Source organism: Lathyrus oleraceus, chromosome 7, assembly GCF_024323335.1.
Source record: "Lathyrus oleraceus cultivar Zhongwan6 chromosome 7, CAAS_Psat_ZW6_1.0, whole genome shotgun sequence".
Taxonomy (NCBI): Eukaryota; Viridiplantae; Streptophyta; class Magnoliopsida; order Fabales; family Fabaceae; genus Lathyrus; species Lathyrus oleraceus.
In genome coordinates, this window is record NC_066585.1 from 329560227 (window position 1) to 329578505 (window position 18279).

The 18279-nt window shown below is 34.8% G+C and overlaps 1 protein-coding gene across 1 annotated transcript; it reads left to right on the forward strand.

Annotated features, from left to right (window-relative positions):
- Positions 1 to 2010: 2010 nt before the first annotated feature.
- Positions 2011 to 12090, forward strand: LOC127103264 (uncharacterized). Its single transcript, XM_051040524.1, has 8 exons — positions 2011 to 2481; positions 2906 to 3470; positions 5681 to 5751; positions 5848 to 5960; positions 6765 to 6869; positions 8174 to 9832; positions 9941 to 10151; positions 10702 to 12090. Exons 1-8 carry the CDS (start codon positions 2280 to 2282, stop codon positions 11868 to 11870), a joined length of 4095 nt encoding a protein of 1364 aa, XP_050896481.1. The 5' UTR covers positions 2011 to 2279; the 3' UTR covers positions 11871 to 12090.
- Positions 12091 to 18279: the final 6189 nt, after the last annotated feature.

Below are 18279 nucleotides of genomic sequence, written 5' to 3' on the forward strand. Positions count from 1 at the left end.
AAAATCAATACTTAATTTTCAAATCTCGATTAATACTATCTCCGTGTTTAAATTTTATCTATGTATTTATTGTTGATTATTAATCACTATTTAATTTTATACGCAGGACTAATATTAATTATGAGGTTGATATATAAATTGTATTTTGAAAATTTTATTAGGTTTTCCGTTCTAATTTATGAGAGATTTGGGTATTTCACACTCATAAATATAATTAATTTTAAATTTGAAAAAAAAATTATGTATAACTTTACAATAATGTATTTCATTAATTACATATAAAAAGAAACTAAAAGAGTTGAAAAAAAATATTAATAAATATTAAAGAATATATTAGAAAAAATTATTAATATTGCATTAGAATTAGAATGGTAAAGTGATTTATAATATAAAACAATTTTTTAAAACTAATTTATAAACAAAATATTATTTTATATATAAAAATTAAAGTATCAAGTACTAATACAATTATTTTATATTAAGTTATTCAAAATTAGTTGATTTAAAATGATTTTCTTTTACATAAGCAAAACCATTTAATAAAAATATTTTTATAAAAAATAAACTTTGTGTACAAAATTTTAAGAATAATCCAATATTAAGAGACATAAAAATAAATAAAAAATAATCTTTTTATTAGGAAAATAGGATTATCATCATAAAAATTACTCCTACACACCATAAAAATTATTCTTGTAAAAGAACATTTCACACGTAATAAAAAAAATATAAATGAATTTTAATTTATTAAATGAAGAAAAAATTATATCTCATCTCTTAAAGTCCGTTAAAATGATACCGACGTCTCTTAATTTTAAAATATACACAAATATTTCTTAAACTTATATATACCAACACAATTTTTTTATGAGAAGCAAAAAGACTATCAAGACTATCGGTAAATGCCATATATATTACCGTTTCTCAGGGTGTCACTTAAAAGTTAAAAGTAGAGGTAAAGATTATAATTTTATTCATATTAATGAGTATTCATAAAAAAATTCTTCAATATATAGAATAAAAATTCACAAAATAGATAAGAACATGAACACATGCAATTATACGTTAAAATAATTAAATATGACACGAGTATAACTATCTTAGTATTCATATGTCTTACTAATAAATTTGTATAAATTTTAATATAAATATTTGATTATTTCTTAACTCAACAATAATATTCTTTAATCTTTTTAATGTTAAAAACTTAAATAAATATGATAGATATTTATATAATATAAGCATCCTTACAAACTTACAAATGAATGAATGTATCAGTTTTAGTATAAGGATTTTTTTAATACAAACTCTAGTAGTAGTATGAGAAAATGTACTATAATTCTCTATTTAATTTCTGACTATTGTTATCTCTAAGTCATTTTAATAGAGCTCAAATCATTTTAATAGAGCTCAAAGAAAGTTAATGAACATTTTAAAACTATAGGAGATATTTTGCCATTTTAATAAATTTTAGGGGAATAACATGGATTTTCTCCTTAAATTAAACTTATTATTAATTATAAGTTGATTTATTCAAGTTTACACTTGAATGAGATAAAAAAAACATCATTTGCAATTTTGAGAATAAGGTACAGTTTTATAAAAAAATTATTGATTGATTTTAATTATCATAAATATAAATTGAAAAATACTCTCTCAAATTTAAATTATAAGTCACTTTTTCAATTTGAATCCAACATTAATAATTTTTTTTCACTAATATACCCTTTAGTATTTAGTGCTTATTCTTTTTACTTATTTTGCTTTAGAAAATCAATTAGATTTTTTAATTCGAGCGGAACTCACAATTCTTTAATCTGAAACAAAATAACACTACATGAAAAAAAATGCACATAATTTAATTGAATGAAATTTAGGAAAAATAGTTAATACTATCCTAGTACTTAATTTTTTGATAGCTTAATTTTCCATAGACTCGTTCGTATATGCAACTCTATTACCTTAAAAATGCTTTAATTACATTTCCCACAAATAAGCTCTTATGACTAGTGGCTTCAAACGGGCTTAAAAAACACCCCATTGATAACATTTCCCCAATCATCCTCTCTCTCTCTGAAAGTTCCGTAACATTATTATTACTACTATAGTTCCAAATCCGTAATTCTAATATTAAGAACTATAGTAGTAGTAGTAGTAGGTATTTTCTTCAACTCAAAATCAAAACTAGTAAAAATCATTTCTCCATTTCCACACTTGCTATTTTCGTTGATTTAGGGTTTCTGCATTCTCGATTCATTCCAATAGCATTGTAGAACGAAATGGTGTCAAGTCCTTCTTCATCTGAGAATCACAGGAAGATGAAATCATCACCAACAACAACGCCCAGTCCTTTGAGGAGATCTCAGAGACAGCGAGACATTTCATCTAAAGAAAAGGATGAGGAAACTTTTTCGAATCGGAAAGATAAGATTATAGATGCTCGCAAGTATAGAACTATTTTAACAAAAAATAAAAATAAAGGTAATGTTTGTTTTTTATTTTATTTTGTTTTTTAATTCAACGTTTCAATAATGGGGATTATTTTATTGTAAATCTTAATATTGCTAGTTTGATTTTGCTGTCTTGTGTTTTGATTAGCCTTTGCATGTTGCTGTTATATGATGTAGTGGTTATGATTAACGAACTAGTTTTAGTCTTCTAGAGCTGTTACATTGTTGTACAAGCCGGAAGAGTTTGTTAGACTCCGGTTCAATAGAATAGTGTGGCGATGAGTTAATTAAAGAGTTGGTGATGACTACAATGAGGGTCTTCGAAGTTTTGTTAATAGTTCTTTCTGTTATCAAAATAAGCATAATTGTAAATGGTGCTTAGTGAGGTTTGGAAGTTTGATATATTGTTGTTTTTTGTATGGATGTTTTATTATTTTTCTTTTGTTGATTGCTAGATTGCCACAAGGAGACAAAGGATGAGCATAATTTGACTCCAAAAGATAGCAACAAGGGTGAGGGAAATATTGGTGAGTGTTTTAATGGGATTAGTTTACAGTGTAAAGAAGTTTTTGAGGATTGTATTAAGCTATCTAAAGATGCCAAAGCAAAGGATATGAGCGCAAAGGATATGTCGAGAGGACTTGTGAAAGAACCGTTAGAAAATAATGTGATAATAGGTTCAGCGGCAGTAGCATCTAATTCTACTGCTCAATGGAGTAGTGAGATACCTGAAAGAGTTCATTCGAGTAGCCATGAAGACGAAACTAGGGGTTCTGATTCAAATGTAAGTTCGATTAGGAAATGCGTTGGAAATGATAAGGATGGAAATTTGACACCTTCCAAAAGAAAAAGCACGGTGGTTTCGACACCTTCTAAAAGAAAAAACATGGTGGTAGACAAACACTATGATGTTTCTCCTATCTTGGTTGATGATGTAAACTGCAACTTAACTGTGGATGCCGACCCTGAAAGGCTTCGCATTAATAGTTTAGAGACCAGTGGGTCTTCCAAGAGGATAAGGTAATTGTTATTTGCTTTTAAACTATGTTGAATTAAACAATGCTGATTTTTGAATAAAAGGGTTAAATATATTGTCGCCTCCTATAAAATCATAACCATTCAACTTTAAAAAATTATTCTAAACAAATACATAATAATGATTGTGATTTTATAGCACTAATTCATATTTTCCCCTAAATAATATGGAATAAGAATTCTAGTCCATTCTTTGCTTGAAATTTTTGTTGTGCTCTGTTGCCTTTTTTAAGTTTAGCTTTCATGTAGCCTCAAGCCTCTTTTGTCTCTCTGAGAAAAATAATTAAGATATATATTAAAAATAGTATCGGCTTTTGTTGTTTCCCCGTCCCAAAGACTCTTTTCTGTTTGCATTTCAATGCTGTCCCAACTGAGCATCATCTCACTAGGGGGTTAGGCTGATACTAGTGACAATGCATCGTTCGAAGGTTTCTCCTATTGTTTTCTTAGATATACTGCTAGCCCTTTTAATCAAATATTTTTCTATATTTGTTTCCTTCTCACATAATGTAACCACTTTTCTACGAGAAAATCATATAAAATATGCTGTCTGATATATGTGACATCAAGCTTCTTTTGACCTTTTATAAATTTTGGACCTATAAGTTATTTAGTGAAGTACATTTTCCCTCCATTGAGAAAGGCTTAAATCAACTCTCCTACTCATTTAAAAATTAAATTCCTTTCCCTTGGCGATGAATATGTTACACTTCAGTCCATTTAATACAAACAAGCTTCTTCTACATTTCCTCCCCATCTTTTTGGATTTTTAACATCATCAATATCCTGCTTTATATGATTTGAATATGTGTAGAGAAGACCCGTAAAAACTTTAGTAAGGAGGATTGACCTGGTATACGATAGTAAAATAGTTAGAGGTTGAGATAGACACCAAGAAAAAGAACTAAAGGTCATACCATGAATAGAAATTGGGAGGTAAATGTCTATCTTCAAAATAATATATGATAGGCAGTTACGGTGTCACACAAGCCATAGTAGGAAAATGTTTGATTTTTATTATTGTTGTTATGGGATATTAGAATGTGAAATAAATGTTTTGTATGAAGTTTCTGCAGCCGATAAATGTGTTTTCAAAACATTAGTTGGTCCTCTGAAGTTGCTCACCACGCAAATGAAGGTGAGGGAAGCACAATGACTTCTCTGACTCAATTTTGATTCCCCCTCCAATACTGTGGATTTGGAGAGGAGAGGCGAGTTTGTTAAATTTTGAATGTATTAACGAAAATATCCTTACATAAAGTGTAATGTAAAAAAATGGTTGAAGTGGTAAACTAGTCCGTCTCCTACATTTAAGTCCCTCTTCCCCTTGTTAATCAAGCAAAGACAGGGTTATCCCCCTCTCATGTCCTTGTCTCAACCAAACCGAATATCTAATGAAATCCCTCCCCTCCATTAAAGTTCCTCTTATTTGAACAAACAGATCGCAAAAAGATTAATTTCTTAAATGAAGAACTGTAGTGCATATCATCTTTCAAGAGAGAGAATCATAGTTTTAAAGTACGAAGTGATGGTATAGTTTAAGCATCTCCCAGGGGAAAAGATTATGTACTTTATTCTTACAGTTTTTTGGTCATGTTTTTTTTAACTAGGTTTTTTTTTATTTTTTTTTATTTTTATAAAGTTTGTTCATTTTGTCTTTTGATTTATCAATTATATCGTTATGGTAAATTATCTAAATATTCAGTTCAAATGTAAGGTGTCATATTAGAATTTTTTGTATAAATAATACTACAAAATTAATAACTGTTTGACACATTACAGTTTACCAAAATTTTGATGGATGATCACCATAAGGCAATTTGATGTAATGGATAAACTGAGTTGACTAAAATGAACCAATTGAAAATATTAAGGACACAAGTGAATGTAGTGAAAAGAATATTGGAAAGAACTTAATTAAAAGCCATAATATTGTGTTTGTCAATCATGCTAGTTTTGGGCAGTATTGTATGGAAATTTTTTAGTTTCTATCTTTTCCCTTCTATTCATCACACGGTAATAGAAAATAAAAAAGGAGGAGGAAGGGGTAAGACATTAAAACATAAATTCAGTGTTGCTATTAATATTGGGGTTTTTCATTATCCAGTAAATGAGAGCTTTAGTTTTCATTGCATTGGGTGATTATTTTGTCACATAAGCTTATTTTTCTAGCTTCTTTGGTCCGGTTTCCTTAGGGGGATCAATAATGTTGATCAACCTACTTCAAAATCTAATGATGAAAAGTCATGTACCAGAAACAAGGAAGGTTAGTGATCTCTGTCATCTTTTATTGTAGCATTTGGTAATTTATCCCATGTGATTTACATCTTTTACTCAGTTTGTTTGTTCAATCGAATGTCAGAGATACCTCAAGGGAACAATGTTGAAACTGAGAAGATAAGGAAACAGCAGAGGAGCTTACATCTTTTGCTGAAGCCAGAGATAGCAAAGCTTTGTGAAATTCTTCTTCTCCCTGTATGCTTTTTGTTTTTTACTTTATTAGGTTTTACCTGCTGTTTTTTAGCCCCACTGTTGTCCTTTATTGTTGACAATACATTTTATTTACCATATTTTGGGTATTAATGAAATATAATTTATAACAGATTGTATAATAACACGAAGTTCATTTATAATTATTATGATTTAGAAATGCATCCAAAGTTGAAATGGCCAGATCTTGGCTACGTTGAAAAAACTTATCAATTGAATTTCTGCTTTTTTACTATTATTGGTGCTGTAACCATTTTGTTTAGAACAAAAGATTAATATAATTTTGAAGTGGTGGATATAAAATATGTAAGAATCAATTGATCAGAGCATATTTATGATATTATGATTTATGATCTACTCCAGGTTTCTTGAGTTTTTCTGTTTATAGTTTTATTTTGCTGGGAGAGCATTCAAGTGTCATTACTCATTGATGGATTATTTATTATTTATTATGGAGTCATTGAACATATTGAAATAGCCGCAATAGTGGCTTTATTTGTAAGCAATAAAACATGGATTCAAGATAACAAATGCAGAACCTAAGGAATATGGAGTGCCTACTTTTGAAAATAGTTTACATTTTTATAAATTTTGAACGCCTTTGACTCTGGGTTTAGAAATGAATATTGCTGTGGGTTCTTCTAATGCAACTTTACCTGCATCACAAAGGACTTTAAAAGATTTTATAAGATCATTCATGGGCTTTGTGATGGTTTATCTACTATCTCAATATAAGCTATATTATCAGCAAATTTGACAATGTTTTAACATATCTTTGTGACTATGCAGGATAATGTCAAGAGTATGGTTGGAAAGTTTCTTGAATATACCATGAACAATTACATGATCTGTACAGAACCAGTATCAATATTACAGGCTTTTCAATTATCTCTGGTGAGAATGTTTTCTTCATTTTTCTTATTCAGTTTTCTCCCCCCATGGTGACACAGCTTTTTATGATAATCCCCCCTGTTTATGTGACTGTTGGTAATCCAATGTCAATTGTATAAGTTGATTGTTTTCATGTCATGTGAGAGTTGTTCGATGACAACTTTGCTGCATTTTGTTTTGCATCTTCTGGAACTTTATTTGAATGGTTGCCTCCCCTCCAGAATCCTACCAAATTATAAAGTGCATTATGCTTTGTTGGTTTGGTGTTACAGAATGAAGAGGCGTGTTTAAGGATTATTCTGTTGTATAGGGATTAGTGTTACTCTTAGAAATTTGAAGAATAACATAATAATCTGTAAATATGCTTCTCTATTCTGCACCATTTGACTCTTTATCTTCGAAAAATGTATCACATCATTAATGTATGTTGCTTGAACATCTACTGTCACATTTTTCTGTTGCTGCAACCTTTTTTGCAAGCCTTTTTGATTTGTACTTGATCCAGCTGGTCAACTTCGCGTCTGTTTTTTATGTTGCCTCCCCTGAAATTTAATGTAGTTGAGACTCTGATTACTGGGTAGCATGGTCAATCGGGTAAAAAACGAGGCGACATTCAAGCCTCCATGTGCATGTAGGCATTGGTTTCATGGTCAAGTAATTCGACTTGAAGTAACTCCAGTCATTATTGTCTTGACAATGTGATAGGTTACAGTAGAAAGAAAGAAGATACTGAAGTAAGAATGTGGTAGTATTAATGTAATTTGTACTGAAAAATAGAAGAAAATCTGATAGCGAACTACCAGACCTAGCCAGGTGATTCCTTGACCAGAAAGTGATTATCAGTGATCCCTCTCACTGATAGCTGTAGGTTAGTTACCACTAACCTGTGCACAGGATTAGAAGCAGTTGCAGCTAACCTGCACGTGTGTACAGGATTAGCCTTTCTATATAAAGCTGTAGTCATCATAATTGAGAATTGTTGGAAAATATATTTTTTCCAATAAGAATCAATGAAAACAGAATATTCTAGCATCACAAATCTGTCATGAGTCATTCTTAGATTTTACACAATTGAAATTCTCTCTCAGCCGTTACATTTAAATAATTCTCTTCTTTTCTATGGGATTTGTTTAGCTCTATCGTTTTTATTACCTCCTCTTTATTGCAATATGATTACCATCTCAAAAACCCATTTAATGTGGGAAACCCTTAGTTTATACAGTTTCGTAACTTAAAAATGTGTATTATTATTCATTTGATCGCCTTTAGTACATTTAACTGACAAGCTTTTTCTTGTACTATTTCAGTGTTCGACTGTTGCTTCGTTGCTAAGCCACAAACTTGACTCTGAAGCTGCCCTCATTCTTGCAAAGAGGCACTTGAATTTTTCCTGCAAGAAAGATGCGATTGATGAAATTAGTGCAATGCTGTGGGATCTGAGGGACACGTTTTTATTACTCACTGGAAACTCTAATGCCAATTGCTCTCCAAAGGTTTCGGAATCATCAAAAAGGGTTCGTTTGAATTCAGATACAACATCAGATGTTGAATTGACCAAAATTTCTAGAAATATTAAAGTAAATCAGAAGCGCAAAGAGCAATGGAGAAAGCTACTTCATAGTCAACAGGAAAATAAACGTAAGTTGGAAGAAGATATTGAGAAAGAAATGGCTGATTTTAAAAAAATGCTTGATATAGAGTGGCAAGCTACTTTACCATTTTATGGGAAGGAAAAAGAGAAGCTCAGAGAATTCAAAAGTAAATACAATATAAAGGAGGCAATATTGAAAAGGGAACAAGAAGCACGTCTCCAGGCTCTTGAGGCCACACAGTTAGAAGCAAGGCAGAAATTCCGTGAGTTGTCAGCACCAGATGAATTGTCAAACCTAGTTTCTTTGAAGGAACTTGGGACATCCCATAATGCTCCAAAAATTCTTCTGTCTAATGAAGTGTCTGAAACTAGTTGCAAACAGGCCACTCCCAGTGAATTGAGTAGGAAGGAAGCTGTGGGATTGCCCAGCAAAGTCAGAAGTACTGATTATCCAGATAATGCAGCTCCTCTGAACTCTTTATCCACAGATCAGATATCTGATGAAGGTTATGAGGTTGTATCATCAACGCCTTGTATATTTTCTAGTCCAGGTGATGGTCGTCCAGCTACATCTTCCCTTTTGGTTTCACCTTCAAAGCAACAAGTTCCTGATAGAGTCTTGCTACCCATAACTGATGGACAAATACCAGTCGTAGTGCCAGAAAATAATCACGAAGAGGCTGAATGTCAATTAACAGACGATGTGGAGGTGAATGAGAGTACTGCATCAGATTACCAGGAAGTAGTAGACAGAACCATGGCAGAAAACACTTTGTCCCAGGAGACTTCAGTATCTAGAGCAGTGGATCCCATTGAGCCTCAAAAACAAATGCATGGGCAGCCATTATCATCAGTAGAGCCACTGCCTGGTCCAGTTCATATTTTACCTGCATATCAACCCAAACAAGTTTCAACGATCTTGGAGCATCGGGAGCAGGTGCAGCCATTACCTTTTTCAGGGTTCCTTTCATCCAACCAGGATATCTCTAACTTGCCTTCGGCGGCTGGAGGTGAAGATCAGGCAGCAACCAATGAAGATTCTTTCTCCAGACAGATTCCCGAGGCATTAGCTGAGGTTCAAAATCAAGCCGCCGAGCAACCTGCCTTGAATTTGGAAGTTGATTCACATTTGCGTCAAGATGTGCCTCCAATCTCAGACACGGTCCTTGATTCACCTGTGCCTGGTGGAGTCAGAATCCAGGCATTAGACACAAGAAATTTGTCAACTCACAGAGTTATCAATAATCATCCTATTCAAACTCCAGCACAATCAGCTTCAAGGAATTTTCCATCTTTGTTCTATGATCCACTTAGTTATGAATTGGAAAGAATACGTAAATCGACAAAGCAAAATCTGAAAAACCATGAAGATATGGTTAGCTTCTGTGCAACTCATTGCTGTGAGAATATCTATTTATATTTTATATCTTATGTCTTCCTTTTATGATAAATAACTGCTATATTATTCTATTTGTTGGAACAGAAATTACAGCTGAAATGTAATTTTGAGAAGGAAATTGAAGAACTTCGCAGGAAGTATGATATTCAAATGAAGGAGATTAACGATGAATTTCAGAAAACAAGCAAGAACTATGATACACAATATAAAACAGTTTATGTACATAAAATATTGGCCGATGCTATGAAAGCAAATTCTGATCCTAGGTTTTCTGGTGAATATGGAATGCCACAAGGTATAGTCCCTTATAGTGAGTGCATTAATTGTTGAAATGTCTATGACATCTATTATTCTCTTGATCTTGACTATTAATTTGTTACCCAAGTAAAAAGTATATTTACTGCTCTTAAACACAGATATATGTTTACTGCTCTTAAACACAGATATATGTGGAGATTTATTTACAAGACAATGTAGTGTATCTTCTATTGTTTAATTACTATTATATTAGAGAACCTTTCCCCTTGAGTGACGGGTATTTGATACCAAGCTCTCGGGCATACAATGCATGTCTGTAGCTTTCGTTGGTGCTATCTGTCTTTTTTCTTTATAATGATGATGATCTATATGCATTTGCTGCTGTTGTTTTTAATATTGGCTGTTTGGGTTCTCATAAATTTCAAGGTTTTTTTTTATTTAATTAAGTATGCAATTGGATATTTGTCTCTTGCTGTGATTGTGAGCACATTCATCTCATCTTTTTCACGTCCTACTCATTTATGGCCAAACCATCATATTTTTCTGTTTATCTTTTTCTAACAATATTATACTAATGCCGGATGCAGGTTTTACCCAACTTCCAAGACCGCAAAATCCTACTCATCCCTCTCTGGTTGCTAGACCGTCTTGCCGTGGACCTCCTGCGACCACTTTCGAGAATTCACACGCCTCAACTGGCTCTCATGCTATGTTGCCATCACCTATACATGCCTCTTACAATACACCGGGAAATTTCAGCGGTTTTTCTGCAAGACCACCTCATGTCAATATCTCTTCGCCTAATCTTCAAGCTGGTGGAGAGATATGCGCCCCTCCACTGCATCCCCCGCCTTATAGACCCTCAACATCTGTACCAGCCTCCAGTCTCATGGGGGAGTTCTGTGCCCCTCCACCTCCTCTCCAGCCTTACAGACCCTCAATATCTGTACCAGCCTCCAGTCACAGTGGGGAGATCCGCGCCCCTCCACCTCCTCTCCCGCCTTATAAACCCTCAACATCTGTACCAGCCTCCAGTCGCAGTGGAGCGATGCGCACCCCTCCACCTCCTCTCCTGCCATATAGACCCTCAACATCTGTACCAGCCTCCAGTCACAGTGGGGCTATGCGCACCCATCCACCTCCTCTCCTACCATACAGACTCTCAACATCTGTACCAGCCTCCAGTCACAGTGGGGCAATGCGCACCCTTTCACCTCCTCTCCCGCCTTATAGACCCTCAACATCTGTACCAGCCTCCGGTCACAGTGGTGCAATGCGTGCCCCTGCACCACATCTCCCGCCTTATAGACCCTCAACATCTGTACCAGCCTCCAGTCTCAGTGGGGAGATACGTGCCCCTGCACCGCATATCCCGCCTTATAGACCCTCAACATCTGGACCAGCCTCCAATCTTGGAGGAGTTCCACATGATATACCAAGTCACCCTGCACCCAGTAATGCTCCTGCAAGTTCTTTATTATCATCTCAGAGGCTTCCCAGTCCAATGCCAGCAGTCTCTCAGTTTGGTCCTCATAGGGGGCATGGGTATGAGAGCACAGGTGGGTTCCCCACTCCTAATGTAACTGCCACGGATAAGCGCATGAATGCTAATAGTCAAACTAGCATTAATCTGCCAAATACCCTACCACACATGTCAGATTCGGCATCTTTTAGCAAAAGCAGAAGCGTTCCGACCAACTCAACCCAAGAAGCTACTCCACCTTCTGATGTTGTCTGTTTATCAGATGATGACTGACCAGGAAGTGTTCATACATTTTTTTTCATTTTTATCCTAACTAGGAAATGATTCAAGCTCCTTTTTCGGCGACTTGAATTTAGGACAGAAGTTTGGTGATAGTAATGCCTCGCTCACCAGTTTTTGTTTAGTGCATATTTGTAATCATTAATTTACACACCATATGTAAATACATAATGCATAATGTAATTCAAATTCCTAGGTATCTTTGGGATTGCAATTAATGGTTGCACGCTTAAATGAAACAGCGATACAATATTTTTTTTAAAGTATAGTATATTGATGATTAAGAGAATTTTGAAATCCTTAAGTTTGTTTTGGTAACCAAGTTAATTAATGTTATTTGAAAGGGTAATGCTAACATTTAGGGCAAATGTTAAGGTACCTACAATTAGAAAGTTCTTGAAAAAAATAATTCAAAAATTAATTATATATTTATAATATATTCAATACACAATTTTTAAGATAAATTTTCTTTATTTAATTCTTAACATAACAATATTAACATTATCCTATTTGAAATCCATTTTAATAATCTTATCGCTGAGTATTTAATCATTGGTAACCAATGTAATCTTTGCAACAGTAACATACGTTAATCATGTTAACAATTTATTCAGTAACAATTTATTCATTGTATAAACCAATGTAATATCCGCAACAGTAACATATGTTAATCATGTTAATAATTTATTAAGTAACAATTTAATCACTGGTATAAACCACTCAACAATCCACAATTATAACTTTAATAGAGAATAAATAATCGATTCAGTATCTAACCTATCATAATCTCTTTAATTTAGTCTTCAAACTATACATATAAAATAAGAAATATTGAAAGTATTCAAGGCACCACATGCTGCTATTACCTTTTATGTTCTTATTAAATGTTTTTAGATTTTTGAAAGTATCATAAAATACCAGATTTTTTAAAGTAATATTAGATTTTTGTGTTTTTTAAGAAAACAATATTGGATATTGCAAAAAAAATATAGGATATTTTGAGATTTTTGTGTGGAGAAATATCGGAAATTTTCAATAAAAATATATTTTGATTTTTGATAAATATTTGAAGAAATATCGGATATTTCAAAATACTTCCTAGTTTGCTGGAATTTTAAAAGATGTGTTGGGTTTACGGTTAGCTAAAGAATAGATCTAAATAAGTTAGTTTCTAGGAGTTGATTTATTCCAGTTTGTTATAATTTATTTTTCTTATTTTTCTCTATTGCAGTTGCATTCAAATTGTAAGGCTTTATAAAAGCCAGCGTAGTCTTTTGAATAAAGCATAAAACATTCTAGCTTCCATTTTCTATTCTGTTTCCTTTATCTGGTATCAGAGTTCGAAAGAGCCTGATAAGAGTAATTTACAAATTGAGTGTTTGAGAGGAAAAACACTGAGAGGAAGTAACGAAAGTCTGCAATAGTGTTTGAGAGGAAAAACACAGAAGAAAGGAATTATGGCAGCATAAACTCTCTCAACACCATGCGTTCCGAAGTTCGATGGTGACTACGATCACTGGAGCTTACTTATGGAAAATCTCCTCCGTTCTAAGGAGTACTGGAGCGTCATCGAACCTGGGCTCGAAGAGTTGAAGAGGACCGAAGCCATAAGCGCGAAGGCACTCGACGAAGCAAAACTGAAAGATCTCAAAGCAAAGAACTATCTTTTCCAGTCCATAGACAAGAGCATCTTGAAAACCATCACCCAGAAGGAAACAGCCAAACAATTGTGGGATTCAATGAAAGTCAAGTATCAGGGAAGTGCTAGAGTGAAGCACGCACAACTGCAACGGCTTCGGAGAACATTCGAAACCCTTGAAATGAAATTGGGAGAAGGTGTGTCTAAGTACTTCGCAAGAGTCATGTCTACTGCCAACGACATGAGGAACTGTGGAGAAGACATGAACGATGTCAAAATTGTCGAAAAAATACTTCGGAGTCTCACAGACAACTTTAACTTTGTGGTATGTTCCATCGAAGAGTCCAAGGACATTGATGATCTCACAGTAGATGAATTGCAAGCATCTTTGCTTGTACATGAACAAAAGGTGATTGAGAAAAGAAGTGAAGAGCAAGTTCTACAGGTGGAGAACGAGCAAAGAAATGTACAAGGAAGAGGTAGAGGCATATATCAGAGAGGAAACAACAACTTCAGAGGCGGCAACTTCAGAGGTCGGGGAAGAGGTAGATCTTTCGTCAACAGGTCAGCCATCAATTGCTTTCGATGTAGAAAGCAAGGGCATTATCAATTTGAATGTTCAAGTCTGGAAAAAGGAGTCAACTATACCGAGTTCGACGAGGAAGAAGAACTCCTCCTAATGGCGCACACAGAAGTCAGTAAAGCTGAAGGAAAAGGTATTTGGTTTCTCGACTCCAGGTGTTCAAACCATATGACAGGAGACAAAACTTGGTTTGTTGAGTTTGACGAAAGCTTCAAGCATTCTGTCAGATTGGGTAACAGCACAAGGACGGCGGTTCAAGGAAAAGGCAGCATCAGGTTTGAAGTACAAGGAATCACACAAACGGTATCTGACGTCTATTATGTCCCAAACCTCAGCAACAACTTGTTGAGCATAGGACAGCTACAGGAAAAGCGTTTAGTGATTATAATTAAAGATGGTACTTGCAGAATCTATCATCATCAAAGAGGTTTGATAGTAGACACTCCAATGACTATGAATCGTATGTTCATGGTCTATGCAAAGATGAAACCACTGCCTGGTAGTTGTTTGAAGATGGAGGAAGAAGACTTGGAGAATCTCTGGCACAAGAGATATGGACATTTAAATAACAAGTCCATCCAAATAATGCAGCAAAAACAAATGATAAAAGGGTTACCAAAGTTGAAAGAAGCAACCAAAGTTTGCAAGGTATGCAATGTGGGAAAACAGCAGCGGGGGAAATTTCCAAAGAAAAGTGGTTGGAGGGCATCGGAGAAATTGGAATTAATTCATGGATATCTATGTGGACCAATCACTCCAACCTCTCACAGTGGTAAGAGGTATTTGTTAGTGTTTGTAGACGATTTCTCTCGAAAAACTTGGATCTATTTTCTCTCCGATAAAGCAGAATCCTTTGAGGCATTTAAAACCTTCAAAAGTTTTGTTGAAAAGGAAGCAAAAACATCCATTTGCGGACTAAGAATTGACAGGGGAGGAGAATTTACATCAAATAAATTCAACCAGTTCTGCAAGGATTATGGCATAAGGCAGCAGTTGACAGCAACATACACTCCACAGCAAAATGGAGTGGCAGAAAGAAGGAATCGAACCATCATGAACATGGTGCGCTGTTTGTTGACTGAGAAGGAGATGCCGAGATCACTATGGCCAGATGCAACGAGATGGACAGCCCACGTCTTGAATCGAAGTCTTACAAAGGCGGTAAAAGACATGGTACCTGAAGAAAGGTGGACAGGAATAAAGCCGAAGGTTGACTACTTCAGAGTATTCGGCTCCATTGCACATGTACATGTCCCTGAACAGAAAAGAGTTAAACTTGACGATCGAAGTCACAAGTGCATCTTGCTTGGAGTCAGTGACGAATCTAAATCTTATCGGTTGTATGATCCGATAACAAAAAAAAATAATTATTAGCAGGGATGTCATATTCGAAGAAGGTGGTAAATGGGATTGGAACTTGAGCGCAACAGAGTTAAAGCAAAATGCTCTTGCATGGGGAGATGACGAAGCTGTAACAGAAGAATTTGAAGCGGAATATACGGATAGTGATGTTGAAGAAAGTGAATACGACAGGACAAAGGAGCTCCCAGAAGCTGGACAGTCATCACCAGAAGAACAAACAAGAAGAGAGAGAAGAAAGCCTAGTTGGATGAATAACTATGAAAGCGGCGAAGGCTTGTCTGAAGAAGAGGAACTAGAACAAAACTTAGCCTTTTATATCTCTCATGATGATCCAGTAAGCTTTGATGAAGCTGTGAAGGAAGAAAAATGGCAGGAGGCCATGAAGCTGGAAATTCAAGCTATTGAGAGAAATCAGACTTAGAAGCTTGTGTCACTGCCACATCAAGCAAAGAAAATTGGGGTTAAGTGGGTATACAAAACAAAATTAAATGAAGAAGGCAAGGTGGATAAATGTAAAGCTAGACTCGTCGCTAAAGGGTATTCGCAAACAGCGGGAGTAGACTATAATGAAGTGTATGCGCCAGTGGCTCGTTGGGATACCATCAGAATTCTCTTGGCAGTAGCAGCTCAGCGTGGTTGGTGCGTTTACCAGCTTGACGTTAAAAGTGCTTTTCTATACGACGAATTAAAGGAGGAGGTATACATCGATCAACCGGAAGGGTTCATCAAAAGGGGTGAGGAAGATAAGGTGTGTCGGCTGAAGAAGGCTCTCTATGGCTTAAAGCAAGCCCCGAGAGCTTGGTTTAGCAGAATTTAGAGTCACTTTAAGAAGGAAGGGTTTCAAAAAAGCAACTATGATCACACCTTGTTCTTGAAGAAAAATAGAAACAAACTATTGGTGGTAAGTCTTTACGTTGACGATTTAATATATACAGGAAATGATGAGCATATGTGCATAGAGTTCAAGTTGTCAATGCAGAAGAAGTTCGAGATGACCGACTTGGGAAAAATGAAGTTTTTTCTTGGAGTTGAAATCAATCAGCGTAAGGACGGGATTCATTTGTGCCAAAAGAAGTATGCTAAGGAAGTCTTGCAAAGGTTCCATATGTGGAGTTGTAATGCTGTCAAGAATCCAATAGTTCCTGGTACTGTTTTGTCAAGGGAAGGCAGCAGCAAAGATGTTGATGCAATGTTGTACAAACAACTAGTAGGGTGCTTAATGTATCTAACGGTAACGCGTCCGGATTTGATGTTTGTGGTATGCTTAATCTCTCGTTATATGGCTGAACCTAAAGAAGAACACATGATGATTGCTAAAAGGGTACTAAGGTACTTGAAAGGAACACTGGAGCTGGGAATTTTTTACAAGAGAAGCACGAATGCGAATCTGTTGGGATACACAGACATCGACTATGCACGAGATGTGGACGATAGAAAAAGTACTTCGGGCTACGTCTTTCTACTAAGTGGTGCAGCAATTTGTTGGAGTTCAAGAAAACAAGGGATTGTGACTCTCTCATCTACAGAGGCTGAGTATGTAGCTGCCACTGCCTGTGCATGTCATTGCGTTTGGCTGAAAGGAATTTTGAAAGAGTCAAGCGTCAAAGACTGTAATTTCATTCACATAATGTGTGATAACAGTTCAGCAATTAAACTATCCAAGAATCCCGTTATGCATCGAAGGACAAAACACATTGATGTTAGATATCATTATCTACGCAATTTATCAAGTGAAGGAACTGTGAAGTTAGCATTTTGTGGAACTGATGATCAAGTGGCAGACATAATGACTAAACCTATTAAGTTGGATCAGTTTGTGAAACTTAGAGGTTTGCTTGGTGTTCGACGACCTGAGGAGTAAACTGATGCTAGTTAAGCATGTGTCAGTTTAAGGGGAGGAATTTGTTGGGTTTACGGTTAGCTAAAGAATAGGTCTAAATAAGCTAGTTTCTAGGAGTTGATTTATTCCAGTTTGTTATAATTTATTTTCCTTAATTTTCTCTATTGCAGTTGTATTCAAATTGTAAGGCTTTATAAAAGCCAACGTAGTCTTTTGAATAAAGCATAAAACATTCTAGCTTCCATTTTCTATTCTGTTTCCTTTATGTAGTTCATATTTGATAGGCAGTTTTTTTAACACTACTGAATTTTTCAAAATGTTTTGTAGTTTTCTGGTATTTTTTGAAAAATTCGATAAACTACAAAGCATTTCAAAAAGTCTGATAAACTACAAAACATTTAGAAAAATTGGGTAGTGTTAAGTTTTATTTTTCCTATCAAATACGAACTATCGATTTTTTCAAAAATCTAGAAAATATTTATACAAAATCCGGTATGTTAAATTCATTTTTATTAAAAATCGATAAAAGTGCATACCAGACTTTATAAATATGCTACCATGTTTTTCAATTTATACCGTATTTTTTACTTGTTCTACCACATTTTTCGATAAAATTTTGACAAGGAAAATATGGATATTATGAAAATATACGGGGATGTCAAGTCAAACCATGCGGGTGGCAGGATAAATCCTCCTTCGCCCATGACTATGTTCAGATTCCAATAACATGTGAGGCCCAGAAGCGTGTGCCCCAATAACAAGGCACGTGATGCCCAATAACAAAACATAAAATTAAGAGGCCTTTTTATTGATATGCCACAATTAGGTCGTGATGTAAAGAGAAAGATATCTTATCCATAACTATAGATTATAGGAAGGTTTAATGACATCGGGGACAAACGCCGACATGTCTTAGGATAACACATGATCTAAACAAATGATTGAAGGATCGTCAAATGACATAACAAATTGTACTCTG

Bases quoted from the DNA above. Each gene is read 5' to 3' on its own strand.
- LOC127103264 (XM_051040524.1), top strand. From the start codon at position 2,280: ATGGTGTCAAGTCCTTCTTCATCTGAGAATCACAGGAAGATGAAATCA. The intron at 2,482-2,905 runs GTAATGTTTGTT...GTTGATTGCTAG, and splicing joins AACAAAAAATAAAAATAAAG to ATTGCCACAAGGAGACAAAG. The intron at 9,833-9,940 runs GTTAGCTTCTGT...TTGTTGGAACAG, and splicing joins TGAAAAACCATGAAGATATG to AAATTACAGCTGAAATGTAA.